Source organism: Dipodomys merriami, unplaced genomic scaffold (genome assembly GCF_024711535.1).
Source record: "Dipodomys merriami isolate MVZ:Mamm:240054 unplaced genomic scaffold, mDipMer1.0.p SCAF_2, whole genome shotgun sequence".
In the NCBI taxonomy this organism is placed as follows: domain Eukaryota; kingdom Metazoa; phylum Chordata; class Mammalia; order Rodentia; family Heteromyidae; genus Dipodomys; species Dipodomys merriami.
In genome coordinates, this window is record NW_027203381.1 from 68,085,133 (window position 1) to 68,106,955 (window position 21,823).

Consider the following 21,823-nt stretch of genomic DNA (forward strand, 5'->3'; position numbering starts at 1 on the left):
CTGAGCCACTTTCCCAGCCCCATAAGTGTAATTCTTAGGATCAACTCTACCTTCAAAATACTGTCATCCTATTTTTACTTAAGCATTGCTATCACCTGTGACCAAGACACAGCTGCTAGACTGAAATCAAAAGAGATGCCATTGTTTATTTATATCTGCTGAAATCATAGTAAAGCAGCACTAGTAATGCATTAATGTTGTAATCATAGGAAAGATTACACACTACAATAGCCAATTGATAAGCAAAAAAAAAAATCTCTACAATAGTGTTCTATAATTGTGAGTGATGGTTTGAATTAAACAGTTTTGTAACTTGTACAGAATTTTTCTATTGTCATAGCTAGCATTCTGGTATACCTAAAAGACTGAGATTTTTAAATGAATACTCTAAGAGCAAGATTATGCAATACCTTAAAACATTTGATATCAAGAGATTCAGAAACGAGCTGGGTGCCGGTGGCTCACGCCTGTAACCCTAGCTACTCAGGAGGCTAAGGTCTGAGGATCGCCATTCAAAGTCAGTCCGGGCATAAGTCTCCATGAGACTCTCATCTCCAATAAACCACTCAGAAAACTGGAAGTGGCACTGTGGCTTACATGGTAGAGCACTGGCCTTGGGCTGAAGAGCTGAGGGACAGTGCCCAGGCCCAGAGTTCAAGCTCCACAACTTACCAAAAAAAAAAGGTTCAGAAACGAACAATTCTGCTAAAAGTTCTTTACCTATCAAATATTTAGCAGTAAGTTCTTTTGATATATGTGTGTGTGTGTGTGTGTGTGCGTATATGTGTGTGTGTGTGCGTATATGTGTGTGTGTATAGGTATATTCAGCAGTATTATATATATGAAGTATCACTCTAGAAAATAACATTAGTTTTGGATTACAGACAAATTTCACATAAAATTGAACATTCTGGTTCATTTGAGGGAGGGTCAAAACTAAGAATCAGTAGTAATTATCTTTTTTTTTTTTTTTGGCTTATGTAGTGCTGAGGAATTGAACCCAGGGCCTCATGCACGCAAGGCAAGCGCTCTACCACTGAGCCACCTTCCCAGCCCCAAGTAGTAATTTTCTTTATTAACCTTAAAGACACACCAAAAAAAAAAAATAGAAAACTAACAATACACTCCTATGTACCGATTACCTAGCTTCCACAATTATCAAAAATTTCTCATACTTGTTTATAGTCCTATCCCTTTCATTGTTGGTGTTCTTTAAAACAAATTCAAGACACTGTTATTTTTACTGATCTTCAACAAGAATCTTGAACAGAATCTCTTTAGCGTTACTATATAATATTAACAATAACCTAGTATCTCATACCTATTTCCTAATTAACTTTCTCAGATTGAGAATTTATTATAATTTTTTTGAGAATAGATATCCGTGTGTGTGTGTGTGCGCGCGCGCGTGTGTGTGCGTGTATCAAATCTAAATCTATCTTTCTATCTATCTATTGGGGGGTTGCCCTGTGCCAGTACTGAGGCTTGAACACGGTGCTGTTCCACCTTTTTCCTCACAGCTGGTGCTCTATCACTTGAGCCACACCTATACTTCCAGTATTTTGTTCATTAATTGAAAATAATAATCTCATGGATTTGTCTGCCGGGGCTAGCTCTGAACCACAATTCTCAGATCTCGGCTTCCTGAGTAGCTAGGATAACAAGCATGTGGCATGTTTGGCAAAGGCTGTATCTGTTTTGTTCCATACTGAGATACACTAAAATAGTTTGCTTTGAAAGACAAAGATGTGAACATGTCACATTTAGTTTCCCACTGTTTCTTATGATGATCTACAAAAACTCTTAGTATAACATAAACCATATCTAGCTCCTACCCAAATCAAGGTCTCAGATACAACTGAGATCTCACCTAGTGCCATAATAGTTAAAAATTTTCTTAGTTGTTAAATCATTCCAATGAGAGATGAATTGGTAATTGGTTCAACAACACACAGGTGGCTAAATGCAATGAAAAGCAACCCATGCTGTGAAGTTTGATCAAATACTTAATCGGGAAGGAAAAAAATAGTTATAAAAGTATTACTACTAATGAAGCAGGAGGATCACAAGTTCAGTGCCAGTTTGGGCACAATAAGAGAATCATCATCATCATCATTATTATACTATTAGAAATTTAGTATATTACCTCTAAAAATATCATACTGTTGTTATATTTCCTCTTACTATGATGTGAGATGACACAAATGCCTACGTGATGAAGGGTACTAAGATGAATGATACAGACATATGAAATGGCTATTCATCTGCTTCAGGTAATCCTGGACCACTGAACCATGGTGACATCAAAAGTTGGGTATCAGAAACAAAAGTCAATACTTAGACATTTTCAATAGATTTATACGGGTTTTTTTTTTTTTTTTTGCCAAAACCTTTTAGCATTTTGTAATGAGAATACAACCTCCATGTTTTATGTTCTGGTGTGCACAGGTTCTGTTGGTCATTTTCTCCTAGAAGAGCCTAGTTTCCTCACTGAAGATATTAATAGAAACCTTATTCAACTTTTTTTTTTTTGGTTAGTCGTGGGACCTGAACTCTGGGCCTGGGCAGACTGTCCCTCAGCTCTTCAGCTCAAGGCTAGAGCTCTACCACTTGAGCCACAGCACCACTTCTGGTTTTCTGGTGGTTTATTGGAGATAAGAGTCTCACAGTCTTTCTTGTCTGGGCTGGCTTTGAACTTCGATCCTCAGATCTCAGCCTCCTGAGTAGGCAGGATTACAGGCATGAGCCACCAGCGCCTGGCTTCAATTTTTTCCACACCACTGAAAATGTGGCAGTTTCTTCATCAGGCTCTCCAGTAAGGTTTGCATTTTTCAGTCCAAACATACACTTGATGGTTATACACATACACGTATATAATCTCTTCCTTGCAATAAATGGCTAGGTTTCAATCATTTCAAGGGCTCTTTTGCTTGAATCTTTTTATAGCCTAAACCCTAACACAACACACTGACATCAATTACACATTGTCTGTTCATGCCTTCTATTCACAAATTATTAATTTTTTTGCATATTAGCTAAACATGAACTATATAAATATATATGTAACTTTTACAGGCTGAGGTAAGGCACAAAACTAGCACAAATCTCTTATTCCATTTTCACAATTTCAGAAAAAGAAGAATCATTCTTACCATATGTGTTAGTTACTTTTCTTGTCACCAATACCAAATAGCTAAGCAAAATGTCTTAAGGAAAGAGGAATCTTATGTTTTCAGAGGTGTTAATCCATTGTAGTAGGGAGGGCATGATGGAATGGTTCACAGAACCATAGTAAACAGAAGGCAGAGAAGACAGAAAGAGACCAGGGACCAAGATAATCTCCAAAGACACAACCCCTGGAACCTACTTCTTGCAGCTGGACTCTCACTTCCCAATATTTCTTTTTTTTTGTTGGTCGTGGTGCTTGAACTCTGGGCCTGGGCGCTGTCCCTCAGCTCTTCAGCTCAAGGCGAGCGCTCTACCAAGCTACGGCGCCACTTCCGGTTTTCTGGTGGTTTATTGGAGATAGGAGTCTCACGGTCTCTCCTGCCCGGGCTGGCTTTGAACCGCGATCCTCGGATCTCAGCCTCCTGAGTAGCTAGGATTACAGGTGTGAGCCACCAGCGCCGGCCGGGCTTTCACTTCCCAATATTTCTATAATCTCCCAAAATAATGTCACCAGCATTCAACACTAAGCCTATGAGGAATATTTCATTCTCAAATCATAACATTCTGCCTCTAGTCCCCAACGGCTCATGGCCATCTCATAATGCAAAATGCATTTAGTTCACCTAGAAAGTCCCCAAAGTCTTTAACAGTTCCAATACTGTTCAAAAGTCCAAACTCAAAATATCATATGAAACTCAAGGCAACCTTTCAGCTGTGAGCTCCTGTAAAATAAAAAAAGGAAATCACATACTTGCAATATAAAATGACATAGTAAAACATTCCCATTCCAAAATGAAGGAACAGGAGAATAATAAGGAAGAATTAAACCAAAACAAGTAGGGCAAATAAATCTTATGGTTCTTTCTAGTATCCAGGGTGTCCTGATGTGAGTTCCAATGGGCTTTGGACAGTTCTGTCCCTGTGGCCTTGCTGGCTGCAGCCCAAGTGGGCTGTCTCTACTCAGTGTCAACTGTTCTCAGCAGATATTGCACGCGCCTAGAATCTCCACCATCCTGGGGTGTCTCTCAGGGACATTAATGACGTCATACATTGCCTGGTCTCCCAGATATTCTCTGAAGTCTGAGTGGGAAGCTCCCTGGCCTCCCAAACTCTTGCATTCTACATGCCTGAGAAACTAGATTTTAAACACTGGTATTTAAAAAGCAGTATCTGGGTCTCCTTGGAGCATAGCTGTACCGGCCTCTGGGCAGCAGAATAAGGTGAACTGAATCCTAGGGAAACACTGTCCTAGGCTGCCCTTTTGTGAGCAGAGTGCCCCAGAGACACTTCTCCATTAAGTGAAAGTCTTACAGAGGAGATCACTCATTCATGCCATTGTGCCTATAATAACTGGGGTCTGGCCAATTCCTGAGATGCCTTCAAGGCATCTTTCCTAATGTCCCCAATACAAAGTAGTTGGTTTCTTTTTATTGGCACTGATCTCTTCAGAAACTATGCCTTCTTTAGAACCATCTTTACACTGGTTTTTCTGACCAAATAAATTTTTCAAATCTTTCTGCTTTGAGTTATGCTGCCAATTCTCGAAATCTAGTTAAAAGCAGCCACTGATACCCAGGACCAAGTGAATGTTGGACTGCCTTGAACTTTCCTGCCATATTAATTCGTCTACTATCTTTAAATTCAGCATCCTATTATCACAGGACATAGACAAAATTTAGGCAAATTATTTTCCACAACAAGTATGGTCTCTACTAGTTCAATTACCAATACAGTTCTCAATTAATTACACCAGAAACTTCCTGAGTCTTCACTGTCTGTATTATTCTAGGCATTCTGGTCTTCTGAGCTCCCCCCAGAGTCACTTATTAACTTCTATTTAGAACACCCAAGTGCTTCTCTAGCCCAATTTCCCAAGCTCTTCCAAATTCTTCCCACAAACCAATTCTTCTGAACCCACATCATCAGGTGAAGTCACAGCAATGGATCAACTTCTCTGGTACCAATTTTCTGTATTAGCTTCACATTGCTGTGACCAAAATACCTAAATAACAACTTAAAGGAATGACTTATTTGGGCTCATGTTTCCAGCAGGTTTGACCCATAGGCTGCTTGGCTCCAGGCAGAACATTGTGGTGGCAGGAGAAGGAAAGAAAGAAAGTTGTTTACTTTGAGGACAGAATGCAAAACAAGAACAGACCAGGGGGCAGGTATAAGTTTCAAAGACATGCCACATGAAACTTACTTCCTCCAGCTGAGCCCCACCTCCCCAGTTCACAAAACAGCCCCATCAACTGGGCTCCTGTGTGCCTGTGGAGAACGTTTTACACGCAAACCAAAGCACCAAAGATATTTTTGCCAGTTGTGGGGCTTGAATTCAGGGCTTGGGAGCAGTCCCTGAGCCTTTTTGCTCAAGGCTAGCGCTCCACCACTTTGAGCAACAACAGCTCCACTTCCAGGTTTTATGTGGTTAATTGGAAATAAGAGTTTCATGGCCTTGCCCACCCAGGCTCCTTTTGAACTGTGATCCTCAGATCTCAACCTCCTGAGCAGCTAGGATTACAGGTCTATCTGGTATCCACCAGATATCTTAAATTCAGCATACAAGATCTTTTCACCTTTTCACTTAATTGAAGTACTTCAAGTATCTTTCTGGCATTTATGAATTGCCAGCATATCTATACTTTGTAATGGAGGCCATTACAAAGTAAGATAAAACTCATCTGAACACAAGCAATGCAATACCACTTCAGTTCATCTGAGAACCAGGACAGTTCAGTGACTAATGGGTAGGCAGCCTACATAGTATGCATATATTAGACAAGGGAACAATTCAGACCCCATTGGGATTCAGCAGGACAACATAAGATTTCACACTTCTCAGAAAGGCAAATTTTAAAAACATGAATTGTTTGTTTCTACAATTTTTCATTTGCTATTGTCACACTGAGATAGATTCATGGAACTGAAACCTTGAAAGAAAAAAACACAGATGGAGGTGTAAATTCACTTCCAAGTCTTATCTATCTACCTACCTATCTACCTACCTAGTCATCTATCCATTCAGCTATTTATCTATCTATCCATACAGTACTGGGGTTGGAACACAGGGCTTTATACTTCCTACGCAGGTATTACCTAGTCCACCATTAAGAAAGATCATTAATGTCTCAGAATATTCTGGAACCTGTCTAATATTTTTTTAAAATGAGGATTAGGGCTGGGAATGAGGTGTAGTAGTAGAGTGCCTAGCATTCATGAAGCCCTGGGTTCAATTCCTCAATACCACAAAAACAAAAAAAGGCCAGAACTAAAGCTGTGGTTCAAGTGGTAGAGTGCTAGCCTTGAGCAAAAGAAGTTCAGGGATAGTGCCCAGGCCCTGAGTTCAAGCCTCAGGACTACCAAAAAAAATTAAATGAGGATTATACCAGGTGCCAGGGGCTCATACCTATGATCCTAGCTACTCAGAATGCTAAGATCTGGGGAATGAAGTTCTAAACCAGCCCAGGTAGACAAATCTTCAAAGACTTTTATCTTCAATTAACCAGTAAAATGGAGATGTAAGTACAGCCCTAGTCATGAGTGAAGTACTCCAGGCCCTGAGTTCAAGTCCCAGTGCAAGAAGGAAAAAAGAAAGAGAAAATATTGTAATTCAGCTATGATGTACTCCTATTATCCCTGCACTTGGGAGTTGGAAGTAGGAGAATTATAAGTTCAAGGCCAGTCTGGGCTACAAGTTTGAAGCCAGTCTGTGGCAAAGACAGTAATAATTCCTACTTCATATTTTAAAAGTTAAGTGAGACAGTAGCTATAAAAATGTCCAGTATGGGTCTGAGAAGGTGGCTCAGTGGTAGAGCGCTTGCCTCGCATGCATGAGGCCCTCAGTTCGATTCCTCAGCACCACATAAACAGAAAAAAAAGCCGGGGCTGGGAAGGTGGCTCACTGGTAGAGCGTTTGCCTTGCATGCATGAAGCCCTGGGTTCGATTCCTCAGCACCACATAAGCAAAAAGGAAAAAGCTGGAAGTGGCTCTGTGGCTCAAGTGGTAGAGCGCTAGCCTTGAGCTGAAGAGCTGAGGGACAGCACCCAGGCCCAGAGTTCAGGCCCCACAACCGGACCCCCCCAAAAAATAAATAAATAAAAATTTTTAAAAGGCCAAAAGTGGCAAGTGGCACTGTGGCTCAACTGGTAGCGTGCTAGCCTTGAGCTAAAGAGCTCAGGGACAGTACCCCTAGAGTTCAAGCCCCACGACTGACAAAAAAAAAAAAAAAAAAAAAAGTCCAGTATGAGTTCTAGCATATTGTAGAGAACTTCAGGTTGATCATATTTCAAATGAAGATTCAGGAGGAATATCAGGGTCATGTACTTTGTCTACTGTGTTTTCAATATATTAGGTGCCAACTGTTAGAAAAGCTTACCTGTTAAAAAAATGAAATGTAAAGTAGCAAATCGGCCAGCTTAATAGCAAAACAAAGGACTGGTACCAGCTTAATAAATAAACAAAATATATACTCACATAACATTCCAATTCACCCATTAAACCAACATCACTTTTTTTTAAATTCTGTTGTTACTGCAACAGATAGTGTACAATCGAGAGTAACAATTTTTTAAAACCTAAATGTAAGGTCAGGAGCAGTGGCTCACACCTATAATCCTAGCTACTCAAGATGCTGAGATCTGAGGATCATGATTCAAAGCCAGCCAGGTCAGGAAAGTCTGTAAAACTCTTTTATCTTCAATTAGCCACCAGAAAGCCAGAGGTGGTGCTGTGGCTCTAAGTGGTAGAGTGTTAGCCTTGAGTGAAAAAGCTCAGGCTTTGAGTTCAAAACCCATGACCGACCACAATAAAACAAAACAAAATAAATAAATAAATATATCAGATAGAGACTATAATATTTGACCTAATGAAATTATTTTAAGAAGGAAGAGTGATGAAGGGAGTGAGGTTGATTTGGGAAACATTGTTTACATGTGTGGAAAAATGAACCCCTCCTTATAGAACTGTCATGCTAATCAAAAATAAATAAATAAGACTACAGTGTTTGAAAAGCAAATATTGTTTGTATCTGAGCACTGCTCAGAGGCAAGAAAACTTTCACAGTTCAGAAGAAATACAATTCAACTTCCTGTTACTTTTACTGTTTGTTTAGCTTGTGTGTGTCTGAGGGCAAAGGGTGTCCTTGTCCATGTCTGTGTCCATATGTGTTCGAGACAAAGTCACCCTATGCAGTCAAAGGGGGCCTTCAAAGTCATGATCCTCCTGCCTTATCCTCCCTAGTACAAGGATTACAGACATGCACTATCACATATGGCCTCTCAACTTTTTATTTCAAACAAAATATACATTTCCTAAGTCAATCAAAGTATTTTTAAGTAATGAAAACACCTTTTTTTTTTTTTTGGAGCCGGTATCTTGCTATGTAGTACATCTTAACCTAGAACCTAAAATCCTCCTACTGGGCCTTCCAACTATTGGAAATTTTTTTAATTGTAGGCGTGCAAAGGAGTTAACCATTCAAAAAATCAGTTATGAAAGCAATGTGTCTTCATTGATGTCACCCCTTTCACTATTCCTGTTGGGACTTTACAAAGTTCTAAACTAAATATAATTTAGTGCCCAAAATCTAACGTCATGGAATGTCAATCAAAATGTAAAGTTCCAGTAAAAACAAAAAATTCTTAGACACATTTACAGTTTTATAGATTTTTCAAAGTACAAGTTTTGACCTTTAAGCTAATTTTACTCTGGTGTTTAAAAAAACTAAAAAAGAAACTCCAAAAGTACACAATGAAATGTGTGTCCTCCAATCTAAAGACAAAAAAACAAAATAACCTTTCACTAGAATGTTTATTCCAATTACCAAACACAATGTCGCAACTACAACATTTTCTTCTCCTTATCTGAGCCAGTCTTCACACACACCTTTATTTCTTTAACCATTTAACAAGAAAAAGATCTGCCTTTTGCAGTTACACGTACATGCCAGATGCCAAATCTAAATGCAAGAACATTCATTTGTGAAAGAAAATAAAAATAAGACATAAAGACAACACACAGAGCAAGATGCATTGTACTCAGAAATTGACATGTTTAATGCCAGGCACTGGCTTATGCCTGTAATCCTAGCTACTTAGGAGGCTGAGATCTGAAGAATTATGTTCCTGGAAAGTTCATGAGACATCTCCAATTAACCATCAAAATTCTCAAAGAGAAAGTGCTAAAAGTACTAGCTGTGAGCAAAAAGTTAAGGGACAGCACCTAGGCCCTGAGTTCAAACCCCAGGACTTGGCATAAAAAAAGGGGGAGAGGGGGTGGTAAATGACATGCTGAATTGAAACCACTTCGGTAGAGGGAGAGAGAATAGAGCCAAACACTAAAAGTAAACTGGCTAGTCATCCAACTACAAAATCAGTCCTTCTTCCTTTCCTTATTTGTGTGTGTGTGTGTGTGTGTGTGTGTGAGAGAGAGAGAGAGAGAGAGGGAGAGAGGGAGAGAAAGGAGAGGAGGAAGAGGGTCTCCAATTCACCATCCCACCACCTCAATCTCCCAAGAAGTTGGCATTATAGGAATGCACAGCTCACAAATTTTCTATTTTGACATGCTTTAATATATCACTCATAACTTACATAATACCTAAGTCAAGTTTCTCTGATACACACATTGTATACTATTTATATGTGTCATATTATGATACATAGTCTATGATACTATGCTGATACTATAATATATACATCATATACTACTCTGAAACACTCATCATATACTATTTAGAACTGCATAGAAGTGAAGTTATAAAAAAATATATTGGGAGTATGAATAATGAGAATTTTTCCTCTGCTGCAATCTAATCTATTCTCAAATGCTGGGATTCTTACTATCTTAGTATCTCTTCCCAATTTGAAATTGACAATAATTAGAATGCTAGAAACAACTTCTGAACACCTCTATCTTAACTAATAGTGCATTCCAATCTAACAAGAGTTTGCTATACTATGCCATATAATTTAATGACCATATTTTATACTCAATTATTCCCTGAATTTTAAAAGTAAAAGCATCACATAGTTTGCGACCAACATCAATGACTAGAAGTATTTCCAAATCATTCCTCTCAACATTTTATCAGATTTAAAACATGAAACCAAGGGAGTACAAAGCTACATGCTCTAAAAAGAAAAGCACATTAATTCATTTAAAATTTTAAAAAAATCACATTAACAGAACTTTCTGACCACATTAGTAGAACTTTCTATGGTACTCTAAAAATTACTTAATTTGCCACTCTGCCTTGGAAACTAATTTGCAAGGCTGTCCTAAACAATCCATTTATGTTCCCCTAAACCCTGATCATAAAAGGTGCAAAATTTATTATCAAGTGTAGTAATCAAACCAAGTAATAGCTCTAAGTTCCAATTAAAATTAACACCCAGAAAAGATCACCAATTGCAGTGTTCTTCAAACTTCTCTAATAAGTTTCTTCGTTTTACATTTTCACTTCCTTCCCTGTTCTTCACTGAAAGAATGGGAAATCAAATGAATAGTGATAAGCATGGGAACAGTTAGTTCCTGGGCAGAATTAACAGTCCAGGCTTGGCAGGGAGATGAGTGCATGCGTGTGCGTATACATACATACATACACACACAATGCTTGAAGGAAGCTTTCTCAAGAAATTGCACTAACGGAAGTCTTATTTTAAGGCCTAGCACTACCCCTATCAATACACTACAAATTACAACCTAGAAAAACTCCATTCTCTTTAAAAAAAAAAAAAAAAAAAAGGCAATTCAAGAGTTTCCTACAATGCTAGAAAGAAAAGAGCATGTATTCCGGACTTCCTGAGGACTGCCACCTCTCACACAGGAGGCTGGGCAGTCCATGTGAATCACAGAATGCCACCAGATCACTTCATGTGACCGATCCACTGGGAGCATCCGACAGTAATCCAGGCCCCTTCAGGGCCGAGGCTGCGGGAAGAGGAACAGAAGAGCAATCCTCAAGGCACTCCTACTTCCGTTCTCAAAACAGAAAAGCTCGGGTTCTCTAATCCTCATCCTGCGCCCCAGTACCACGGCAGCCTTTTCTTCTTCTTCAAAGAGCTTATGCGGAGAGAAGAGCAGTCAAGTCACCGACTAGGGTCCACGGAACGCGCATGGTGACAGCCACCCCCCCCCCTCACTCCACCCCACCCCGACTCCCGAACAAATGAACCACCACCAGCGCTTTCCAGAACGCCACTCGGGTTGGGAGACGAAGCAGAAGCAGAAGCAGATGTCCCCGATCGCCCCCCACTCCTTCCTCCCACCCCCACCCCCGGGGAAGAGGGGCGGAAAAGCGCAAAGAGGAACTAAGTGGAGTGCACGGAGGATGCCCGGTACGCTCTCGCACACTCGCTCGCTGGAAAGCGGGTGGAGAGGGGAGAGGGGGTGGAAATCCAGACCGAGCGGAAGGAAGAGGAAAGGAAGAGCCCCTGGAAGAGGAAGGGGGCGAAGCTTCGCGCGCTCGCCAAAGGACTTGAGGAACCCAGCAGCACCCCGATCCCCACCCCCTCCCAAGCCCAAAGGAGGTGCGCCCGGCCTCCGGGGCGGTCCACCCCGAACCCGGGACGCGGAGAAGGGGCGAAGCGGCGACGTCCTCCTCCCGGCCACGCCTCGTCCCTCGGGAAGGGCCAGTCCGGGGCCGCGGTGCCCTCGTCGGGTGTGCAGCGGCGGCCACGGTGGCTGGCCCCGTCGGAAAGGCGCGGACGGCCGGGCCCGGCTCGCTCCCGGCCCCGCCGGTCCTCACACGGCCCCGCGGCGGGGCGAGGCAGCTCCGGGGAGACCTCGGCCGAGCGCCGGGCGGCGGTGCCGCTTACCTGAAGCGGGGCGAGTCCTTCAGGCACTCCTCGAAATCCACGGTGATCTTCATCCCACCTCCGCCTCGCCTGGCGGGCGGCGCTGGAAGAGCCGAGCGGGCCGCGGGAGCGGCGGCACTGGGGGACCCGGACGGCTTCGACGGGCGCGCGGCCGCGACTAGCTGTGCGCCGAGCTGCGGAGGGCGGCTCGCCTGCTGGTCATAGCAGCCGCGGAGACGGCGACGGCTCTCCAGGCCCCAGTCCGGCCCCTCTTCCTCCCGCCTCCAGCTGAGCGCCGGCCTCGGGGAAACGGCCCCAGAGTGACAGTCGCAGCCAGCCAGCCACAAACCCGGCGGCCAGTGGGAGGGGCTTCCGGCAGGACCGCCCGCGGGCGCTCGTGCAACGCCTCTGAACGACGGTAATCCTAGCCAATGAGCAACGCGACCGTAGGCACCTCCTTGCCACAACCGCACCCGACAGCCAACCAGGATACGCAGCCGTTGTTAGGCGGGATGCAGCGGTTGCTGGGAGGCCGGCAGCTGAGGCTCCTTGGGAAGGAAGTCACGTGGCTGCGCCCAGCGTTTTCCCCAACCCCCCCCCACCCCAGCCCCCGCCTCTTCTGTTTCCCCAGCCCCGCCTTGCTGAGCTGCTAGCGCCGGGGAGCCGCCTCCTGCAGGTCTGAAAAGGAGATTTCCTCTTTAAAGCAGCTTTGGCTGAAATCTGAAGATGCAAGAGCAGAAATTATAAAAGGAAGATGTAACCAAGCCACCACCTCCTGTCAGTGTAGAGGAACTAAGGCAAGAGAAAGGGGAGGGCAACTGTAATAATCAAGTCCATGTTTCACTTATTGGTTCCATCGCTTACTAATTTGGAACTTGCTCCCACATACATCTTTTTATATAATCAGAGACCACTTCCTGAAAGAGCTGACATTTAGGACTCATGAAAGGATTGGAAGGCCTTCGACGGGAGTGAGAGAGGGCTTTTGGTATGGAGGAACAGCAGTTAAAGCCACAGAAGCCATTCCCCCTAACTCTTCTCCCAGTAGTTTCTGACTGTTCTTAGATGCTAAGGTTCAGACCAACAGGATCTTTATATTCCACTTTGCAAAACCTATCGCCCTGAGCAACAGTTTTTCTAGAAGCACTCAATCCTCACAATTCTGCAGGGCAGGCATTTTGTCTTTTTTGGGCCTTGAACTCTGGGCCTGGGTGCTGTCCCTCAGCTCTTCAGCTCAAGGCTAGCGCTCTACCACTTGAGTCACAGTGCCACTTCCGGTTTTCTGGTGTTTTATTGGAGATCAGAGTCTCACGGACTTTTCTGCCCTGGCTGGCTTTGAACCGTGATCCTCAGATCTCAGTCTCCGGAGGAGTTAGGATTACAGGTGTGAGCCACCGACACTGGCTTAAATAAATATTTTTAAGTCAACCATCTATGGATGTATTTATGAAAATGCATAAGTAGGATATTCTAACATTATAGTGCTCTCAATGACAATCTGGATGGAGTCAAACTGCCTGGACTTACCTCCTAGCTTTCTCACCTTAAAACAAAGATAACATCACTGATCTGATAAAATTGTCCAGTTATTCACAGTGTCATATAGTAAATGATGATTGTTATATTTGTATCACTTTCTGCTTCAGTGTTATAATCAAAAGTTAAATCTGAGCCCTCTGACTTTTCCAAGTCAATACAACCTTTGACCCTAAGTATAGATTGTTATATTATTTTAGATTGTTGCATTGTTTTCTATAACCTATGGTTATACTTTAATCTCTTCAGCACCTTTAGAAAGTAACAGTAGTTAGCAGGTAATGTTGGCCCACTAGCTATAATTCTAGCTATTCAGAGGATTAAGATTCAAAAGACCACAGTTCCAAGCCAGCCCAGGCAGAAAAGTCTATGCCTCTAAAATAACCATCAGAAAAGTCCATGAGACTCTGTTTCCAAAATAACCAACAAAAAGCTCAGCTATAGTTATGGCTCACCTGTTGAGCAAGCTCCAGGCCCTAAGTTCTTTTTTTTTTTTTTTCTTTGGGTCCGGTCGTGGGGCCTGAACTCTGGGCCTGGGCGCTGTCCCTCAACTCTTCAGCTCAAGGCTAGCGCTCTATCACTTGAACCACAGCGCCACTTCCGGCTTTTTTCTTATGTGGTGCTGAGGAGTCGAACCCAGGGCCTCAGGCATGCAAGGCAAGCGCTCTACCACTGAACCACCTTCCCAGCCCCGAGGCCCTAAGTTCAAATGATGGTACTCTTTTAAAAAAAAAAAAAAGGTGCCGGGCGCTGGTGGCTCACGCCTGTAATCCTAGCTACTCAGGAGGCTGAGATCTGAGGATCGCGGTTCAAAGCCAGCCCGGGCAGGAAAGACCTTGAGACTCCTATCTCCAATAAACCACCAGAAAACCGGAAGTGGCGCTGTAGCTCAAATGGTAGAGCGCTCGCCTTGAGCTGAAGAGCTGAGGGACAGCGCTCAGGCCCAGAGTTCAAGCCCCACGACCAACAAAAACAAAAAACAAAAAAAAGGTAACAGTATAATATTGATATGTATTTTAAAGAATATGAGCATATTTCATATGTTGCTTCTTTGGTTTTAAACTTGACTTCTTTTTGTTTTAATTGCATAATTTGTATAGATTTTCTTGATAGCTTACAAACTATTAACTCTTAAATGTTTATTGTCCTTAGATACATCAGTTGATCAAGCCAACCTTTTCTAGTATTATAACTTATGTACCAAATTTACCAAAAAAGAGACTTTCCACTACATTTAATTGAATACTTAGTTTGTAACAACTAATCCACATACAGAATAACTTACTGTTTCAATGTTTTATCACAGAATAGCATTTTGAAAGGTGTCAAAATGACATTTGGGAGTCATATTTAAAATTTAACTTCACGGGAGGATCTTCAGTTTGAGGCTAGCTTGTGCTATATACCAAAGCTTTGTCTCAATTGTTTATTATTTATTTATTTATTTAAAATTTCAACCTGCCATGTGCCACTGGCTCACACCTTTAATATAACTACCCAAGAGGCTAAAATTGAGAGTAGAGGTTCAAAAACAAGCCTATGCAGAAAGCCTTGAGAAACTTAGATCCAATTACCTAGCAAAAAGGTGGAATTGGAGGCATCATTCAAAATCAGCCTAGGCAGGAAAGTTGGCTAAATGGTGGAGTGCCAGCCATAAGCAAGAAAGCTGAGTGAGAATGTGAGGCTCTGAGTTGAAGCCCAAATACTGGTACAAGAAAGGGAAGGAAGGAAGGGAGGAAGGGAGGGAGGGAGGGAGGGAGGGAAGGAGGGGGAGGAGAAAGGAAGAGAAAGTGAAAGAGAAGGAAAAGAAAGAAAAAAAGAGACAGGGAAAGAAGGAAAAAGAGAGGGGAAAGAAGGAAGAAGAGAATGGAGGAGAGAAAGAGGAAAAGAAAAGAAAGAAAGAGGGAGGGAGGGAGAAAGGAAGGGAAAAGAGAAAGGAAGAGAGAAAGAGTGAAAGAGAAAGGAAAGGAAGGAAAACGAGGGGGAGGAAGGAAGAAGGGAAGGGAGGAAAGAGGGAAAGAGAAAGAAAGGAAGGAAAGAAAGAGAGGGAGGGAGGAAAAAGAGAAAGGAAGAGAAAGTGAAAGAAAGGAAAGGAAGGAAGGAAGGGGGAGGAAGGAAGAAGGGAAGGGAGGAGAGAAAGAGGGAAAGAGAAAAAGAAAGAAGAAAAGAAAGCAAAAGAGAGGAAGAGAGAGGGAGGGAAGGGGGAAAGTAAAGGAGGAAGGAAGGAAAGAGAAAGAAAGGAAGAGAGAGAAAAAGAATTTTAGTTGGCAGTTTCTGGAACTGGGAAGTGCAGGACCCTAGGCATCTCTGGAACTGATTGTCTTCTCCTGGACACTATATATCTCCCTCCTTCCTACCCCTACACCTTAACAAGTTCCTCTGTGTATGGGTTTTTTTTCCCTGTGAAGTTGACGTGCATATAACACATCATTGGTACTGGCTGCTTCCACCTCCTGGTTTTCAGACAACTTTGGGGGCTCAGCAGATAAAGTGAATGGGGGAAGCTTAATTATAAGACGGTTTCAGAGGCCAGCAGGTAACTTGGATAAATAGATCTGGTCAGGCATTAAGCAGTGCCGAGTGATGGGAACTATGTTTTACAGAAAGCACGTGTCCTGAGTGTTGCTCAGCTCCAGTCAGGTTTGGACATACCCAACTTCAGGTTTACAAGAAAAACCAATCAGCCAAATTTTAATGCAAAATGTTGTTTTCAAATATCAGCAACCTTTAAAAATTATTAGCCTTGCACAAGTGATAAGAATAAATTTCAGGGCCACTCTGCAATTTCTGCTACATAATTTTTGCCAGTTCTTGATATATCCTTTTAACCTGAACTCCCAGAGTTGTTACTTACTTCAATCTGTTTCCCAAATTCTGGATCCCAGAAGAAAAGAATTCATCTAGCCCAGCTCATCTTTTTATGTCAGGCCACACTGAGCCACTTCCCTGGCAAGCTAATAAAGGGATGGGTTCACTTCAATTTAATCATTATGAGGACAAGTTTAGGAATCAGAGCTGCAGGAGAGAGTAGTGGCTGAGTAGTAGACAAGGCATTTCCCTAAAATAATAATGATGGCTGGGTCCCACAAAACAGTTGTAACCCCTGATTCAGAGTTCTCCACCCAACATCAGCTGAGTCCAACATTCACTCATTCTTTTCTCACTTAGTGATATCCATTGAGGGTGTACTCCACTTTAGAGTAGACTTTGAAGTTTAAGAGTGAAATAAGCAATCTTCTGTCTCTAGAGCTCTCAGAAGAGAGCTATGTCAGGAACATGTAAGAGTCTACTCTCCTGAGGAAAGAAAAGAAGTTCTTATACCTCTGCATATATGAGGAATTGGGTGTGGGGAGGAGGTGAGGGCGGGAGGGGGGGAGTGGGAAGGTGAGATCCAAGCAAAGAAGAGGAAGATCTTTCCAAGACCTTTAGTCACAAGGAATTATGTCACTAAACACACAGAAGTAAGAGAAACACATGGTCCTCAAGCGCTATAAATAGAGCATAGAGCTTTGGAAAGAAATAAGAAATAGGGCTGGAAAGGGAAACTTTATCCAGATTACAAAGGACCTTGTCTACCATGCTTAGTATATCTTAAAGCAATCAGAAGCCACTAAAAGAATCTAAGCCTGTGAATAACATTGTCTGATTCATGATTTGAAGGAGAGCAGGCATGGGAATAGGAGTTACTAGGACTGAGACTAAATGCTGTAAGCAGTTTTGATGTTTTCAACCAGTGCAGTGGCAATCAAAGTGCTACTTTGTGGTAGCTCCCATCTATAATTCTAACTACTCAAGAGGCTGAGATCTGAAGGTAGAGGTTCAAAACCAGCCTGGGTAGGAAGTCCATGACACTCATATCTCCAAGTAATCACCAAAACAAGTGGGGAGTGGAGCTGTGGTTCAAGTGGTAGAGCACCAAACTAGAGAGAAAAAGCTAATTGACAGTGCCCAGGTCCAGGCCCTGAATTCAAGCCCAATATTGGCACCAAAAAAAAAAAAAACTGCTTGGGAATAAAATCAAAAGGATCTGATGAACAGCTTAATGTGCTTAATGTGAGGGGAGGCAAAAAAAATCTAAATTCTGAAGACAACTTCAGAGTTTAGATTTGGGATGGGGAGTGGTAACATTTATACCTTTAAAGAATAGAAAGGTTATCTGTCTCAAAAATATACCACTTCAGAAAAATGTTCCCAGCCTTCAACCTTCTCAGAAGGTTCTCACAAGCTCAAACTAGATATCTCCAATTTTCTCTCCCATAGATTTCCTTCACACCCCCAGCACAGTACTCTATTTTTATTTTTTTAATCATCCAGGCAGTTGGTATCCACCCTGTCTTGTCTTCCTCCACCCTACCTTGTTCCCAGGCAGCATCACACCCTCAGCTCTGGAACAATCCAAACATTTTCTTTCTGCTTTCCCTACTTCAAGTTGCTGAGCAAAACTGGAGGCTGTGTGTGTGTGTGTGTGTGTGTGTGTGTGTGTGTGTGTGTGTGTGTGTGTGTGTATGTGCGTGCGTGCGTGTGTGTGTGTGTGTGTGTGTGTGTGTGTGTGTGTGTGTGTGTGTGTGTGTTACCAGGGAATTAATCAAAAGTCTCTAGCATGGGAGACAAGTGGTCTACCACCAAGCCCTACCAATTCATATTTAAAACAGTGGGAAAATCTTTGGAAAAAATTAAAGCAGAGAAATTATATGATTCAATTATATTTTAAAGGGGATAGAAGGCTTTTGAGGGTGACTTGAGTACTGCATTCACTGCTGTGTACTTAAGATCTCCAGCTTTGTGTATTATTGATCTGTGTTGCCAGATCCCTGGCCCACTGGTGCAACTGCTGTTTTTCTCAAGCCTTCTCCCAAACTATGGCCTACTCCTCTCATGATCTGTAATACCTTCGACTCTTCATAAAGAAAGAGTCACTAAGAACATTCACATCTTCATCTATATTCCTTCTTCCTTATGGGTTACCCCTGTACAAAGGAAGATACAATTCTTCATGCCACTCCCAACTAAGAACACCACACCTTCCATTCTCTGGTAAGAACAACTCAACTATCTTCTTCCTTCTTTACATGTTCAACCTTTCACACAGATGACCACACTTTTTCTCTTTGAAGAAATGAGAAATGAAGCTGGGCACCAGTAGCTCACGCCTATAATCCTAGCTACTAAGGAGGCTGAGATCTGAGAATTGCAATTCAAAGTCAGCCTGGGCAGGAATGTCCATGGGACTCTTATCTTCCATTAACCACCAGAAAACCAGAAGTGGTGCTGTGGCTCAAGTGGTAAAGCAATAGCCTTGAGCTAAAGAACTGAGGGACAGTGCCCAGGCCCTAAGTTCAAGACCCATGCCCAACAAAAAAAAAAAAAAGAAGAAGAAGAGAAAAGAAATAAGAAATGAAATCATATCACACATCATCTGTATCAGAAAGGATATTTTTAATAATTAGTAATGCCAAACCAAAAGAGTTTATGATTAGATGGGCAAGTTTTATCCAGAACCCAGATGGCAAGGCTTTCCATGAACTTTGAACTAAATTGGAAGGAAAGCCTATAAAGCCACCTGGATGCTCCCACATGCTAGTCATTTCCCCATAGCTGCTTTTTTTCTCATTTGCATACCTGTAACTCATTTCTGATACTCCAGAAGGCAGCTCCCAATATTACACAACCAACTGGAGCTTACAGATTTTATCTCTTAATCCAAAATCTAAATTTCTCTTGAAGAACTATACATCTACTTTGGATGAATGACCCTCACCCAGAGTTTATTAAGGCTAGATATCATGATGCATGCCAGTAATTTTAACACTTACCAGGATGAGACAGGAGGAACTCAAGTTTAAGGTCAGGGTGAGTTATATAGCAAGACTGTCTCAAAAAAAAAAAAAAAGAAAGAAAATAACAATAGAAAATCACTGAGGTCATGCATGAAATAGATAAAAACTTGGACAGTGAAGTTGAAAACAGAATAGAGACCCAGACTTCTGCTTTCCTGGCCAGGTTCCCCACCTCCATATGACCCATGCTTGGATTCCAAGGGCAAGTCTGGAGGATCAACTCCATACTCCATTATTATGTAAATACCTGACACCAGCTGACCTTTCATGATTTCTTCACAGCCGGACTCCCTTCTTAGACTAATATGTTTAGTCATTCTTGAAGAAACTCTCTCATCTGCTCCAGATGCAGCTTCCTCAGTCCTACGTAGGTAAGTGATAGTTCCTCTGCCTGGATGGCTCTTCCCTCACCTCCCTGGCTACATCCCCATCATAGTGACATGACTCCTTCTTTGTACTCAGGATGTTCTCCTACACATTGTACAGAAATGGACTGGAATAGAGTTTGGGGCATGATGAATGTTTGAGATTTGTATGCCCCTGTGTCTCTAGACTTTCTTGGTGGTGTTTTATGTTCTTTTCATCTTTGGAGCTCTGGAGTCTATCCCAGTACTTGGCACTTACTAGGGGCTCAATAAACACTGAATATGTGGATATATTCCTCTCCCAGAGTGAGCTCCTCATTAGAATCCCTATAATTACTTGTCCACTTATATATTCTTATCCACCATATTATGAGCTCAGATAACGGTATCTAACCGGCAGAGTAAGAACTAAATAAGATATGGATACAGATACAAGAGCCCCATCTACTGAATGAAGAGTTTCTATGGGCCTGGTCTGGACATGGGTCTCATAAGCAGTTGCAGTGACAGCATTCAGAGCTGAGAACTGGCTAAAATTCATTTTGTAATTCCAAGACACAGTACAGAGACCAGAAATATAATAGGTGCTAAGTAAATATAGGTGGAGGTAGAAATAAAAGACACATTCAATATTTAAAATGTGATTGTTTTTGTATTTCATAAGCCAAGGAAGATTAAGTTATCAAGTCAGGTTTCCGCTAAGAGTTCAGAGTAGAAGTTAACTGTGTCCCAAATTGTTAAATGTTTTTGTCAGTTGTGGAGCTTGAACTTGGGTTTTTTGTTTTGTTTTTTTGTCGGTTGTGGGGCCTGAACTCTGGGCCTGGACGCTGTCCCTCAGCTCTTCAGCTCATGGCTAGCGCTCCACCACTTGAGACACAGTGCCACTTCCGGCTCTTTCTGCGTATGTGGTGCTGAGGAATCGAACCCAGGGCCTCATGCATGCGAGGCAAGCGCTCTACCACTGAGCCACTTCCCAGCCCATGGGGGGCTTGAACTTGGGGCCTGAGTGCTGTCTCTGAGCCTCTTTGTGCTCAACGCTTGTGCTCAACCACTTGAGCCACTTCCAATGTTTGAGTGGTTAATTGGAGATAAGAGTCTCACAGGGAGTTCTCTGCCCTCTGTCTTTGAACCTCAGATCTCAGCCTCCTGAGCAGCTAGGATTACAGGTATGAGCCACCTGTGCCTGGCTCAAATGGTTAATGTTTCAGTGAACTCCATTTCTCCTATTTCTTCCACCCCTACACACCTTTCTACTTTTATTACATCATAAGAAAATGTCTTTGCTCAGCTACAATACCATAGATCCAGAACAACATATTTCTTAGTTTGTGTTTCCTAACCTTTAACTGTGTTTGTTCTGTGGGGTTGGGGACCAAACTCAGAGCCTTATATAAGCTAGACAAGCACTTTCACACTGAGCTATATCATCTCTCCAGAAGCTTCTATGAAAGTCTTCCTCTCCCATCATTGATGCATTTAACTGAACCCCCACTCCTAACAACTGCTGCCCATGTTCTAGCTGTTTAGTCTTTGCCCTTTTTCCAAACCCTAATACATTGCCTTGGTTTAGGTCTATGCTATTTCTTGCCCAGATGGTTCTAAATAGCATCTTAACCAGTATCCTAGCCACAGTCTCCCCTTGTCCAAGTTAGCCTCTGGTCTGCCTCTAAAAACCAACTTAAAAGCTAATCTCAAACTCAAGATACTGTGGAGTCATCCCACTCTTTCATTGGCAGCAAACACAGGAACTGTCTGTGGCCACCTTACTGGCTCAATGTCTCCTTGTATAACCACTTCTAAACCCCAGTGCTAGGACTATTGTGGCCATGGCCTTAGGTTAACAAGCAATTGAAATAAACTCTGGCTACTTTAAGCAAAAAAAGAATTCCCTGAAATCCTGCCAGTTGTACATAGAAGCCTTATTCAGAATTGTCTCAACCTGGAAACAACCTAAATGCACATCAAGAGACAAAGGAACAGGCCTGGGAATGTGGCTTAGTGGTAGAGTGCTTGCTTTGCATGCATGAAGCCCTGGGTTTAATTCCTCAGTACCACATAAACAGAAAAGGCCGGAGTAGCACTGTGGCTCAAGTGGTAGACTGCTAACCTTGAACACTTAAGAGG

The 21,823-nt window shown here is 42.4% G+C and overlaps 1 protein-coding gene across 4 annotated transcripts in view; it reads right to left on the minus strand.

Moving 5' to 3' along the window:
* Acap2 (ArfGAP with coiled-coil, ankyrin repeat and PH domains 2) overlaps nt 1-12,307 on the minus strand; it is a 116,429-nt gene extending 104,122 nt beyond the window's left edge. For all 4 annotated transcript variants that reach the window (XM_070029879.1, XM_070029877.1, XM_070029878.1 and 1 more), the window contains exon 1: nt 11,983-12,307. In XM_070029879.1, the coding sequence (XP_069885980.1) occupies nt 11,983-12,035 (53 nt within the window). In that variant the 5' untranslated portion in view covers nt 12,036-12,307. The remainder of the gene's footprint in view (nt 1-11,982) is intronic.
* Between the last annotated feature and the right edge of the window lie 9,516 nt (nt 12,308-21,823).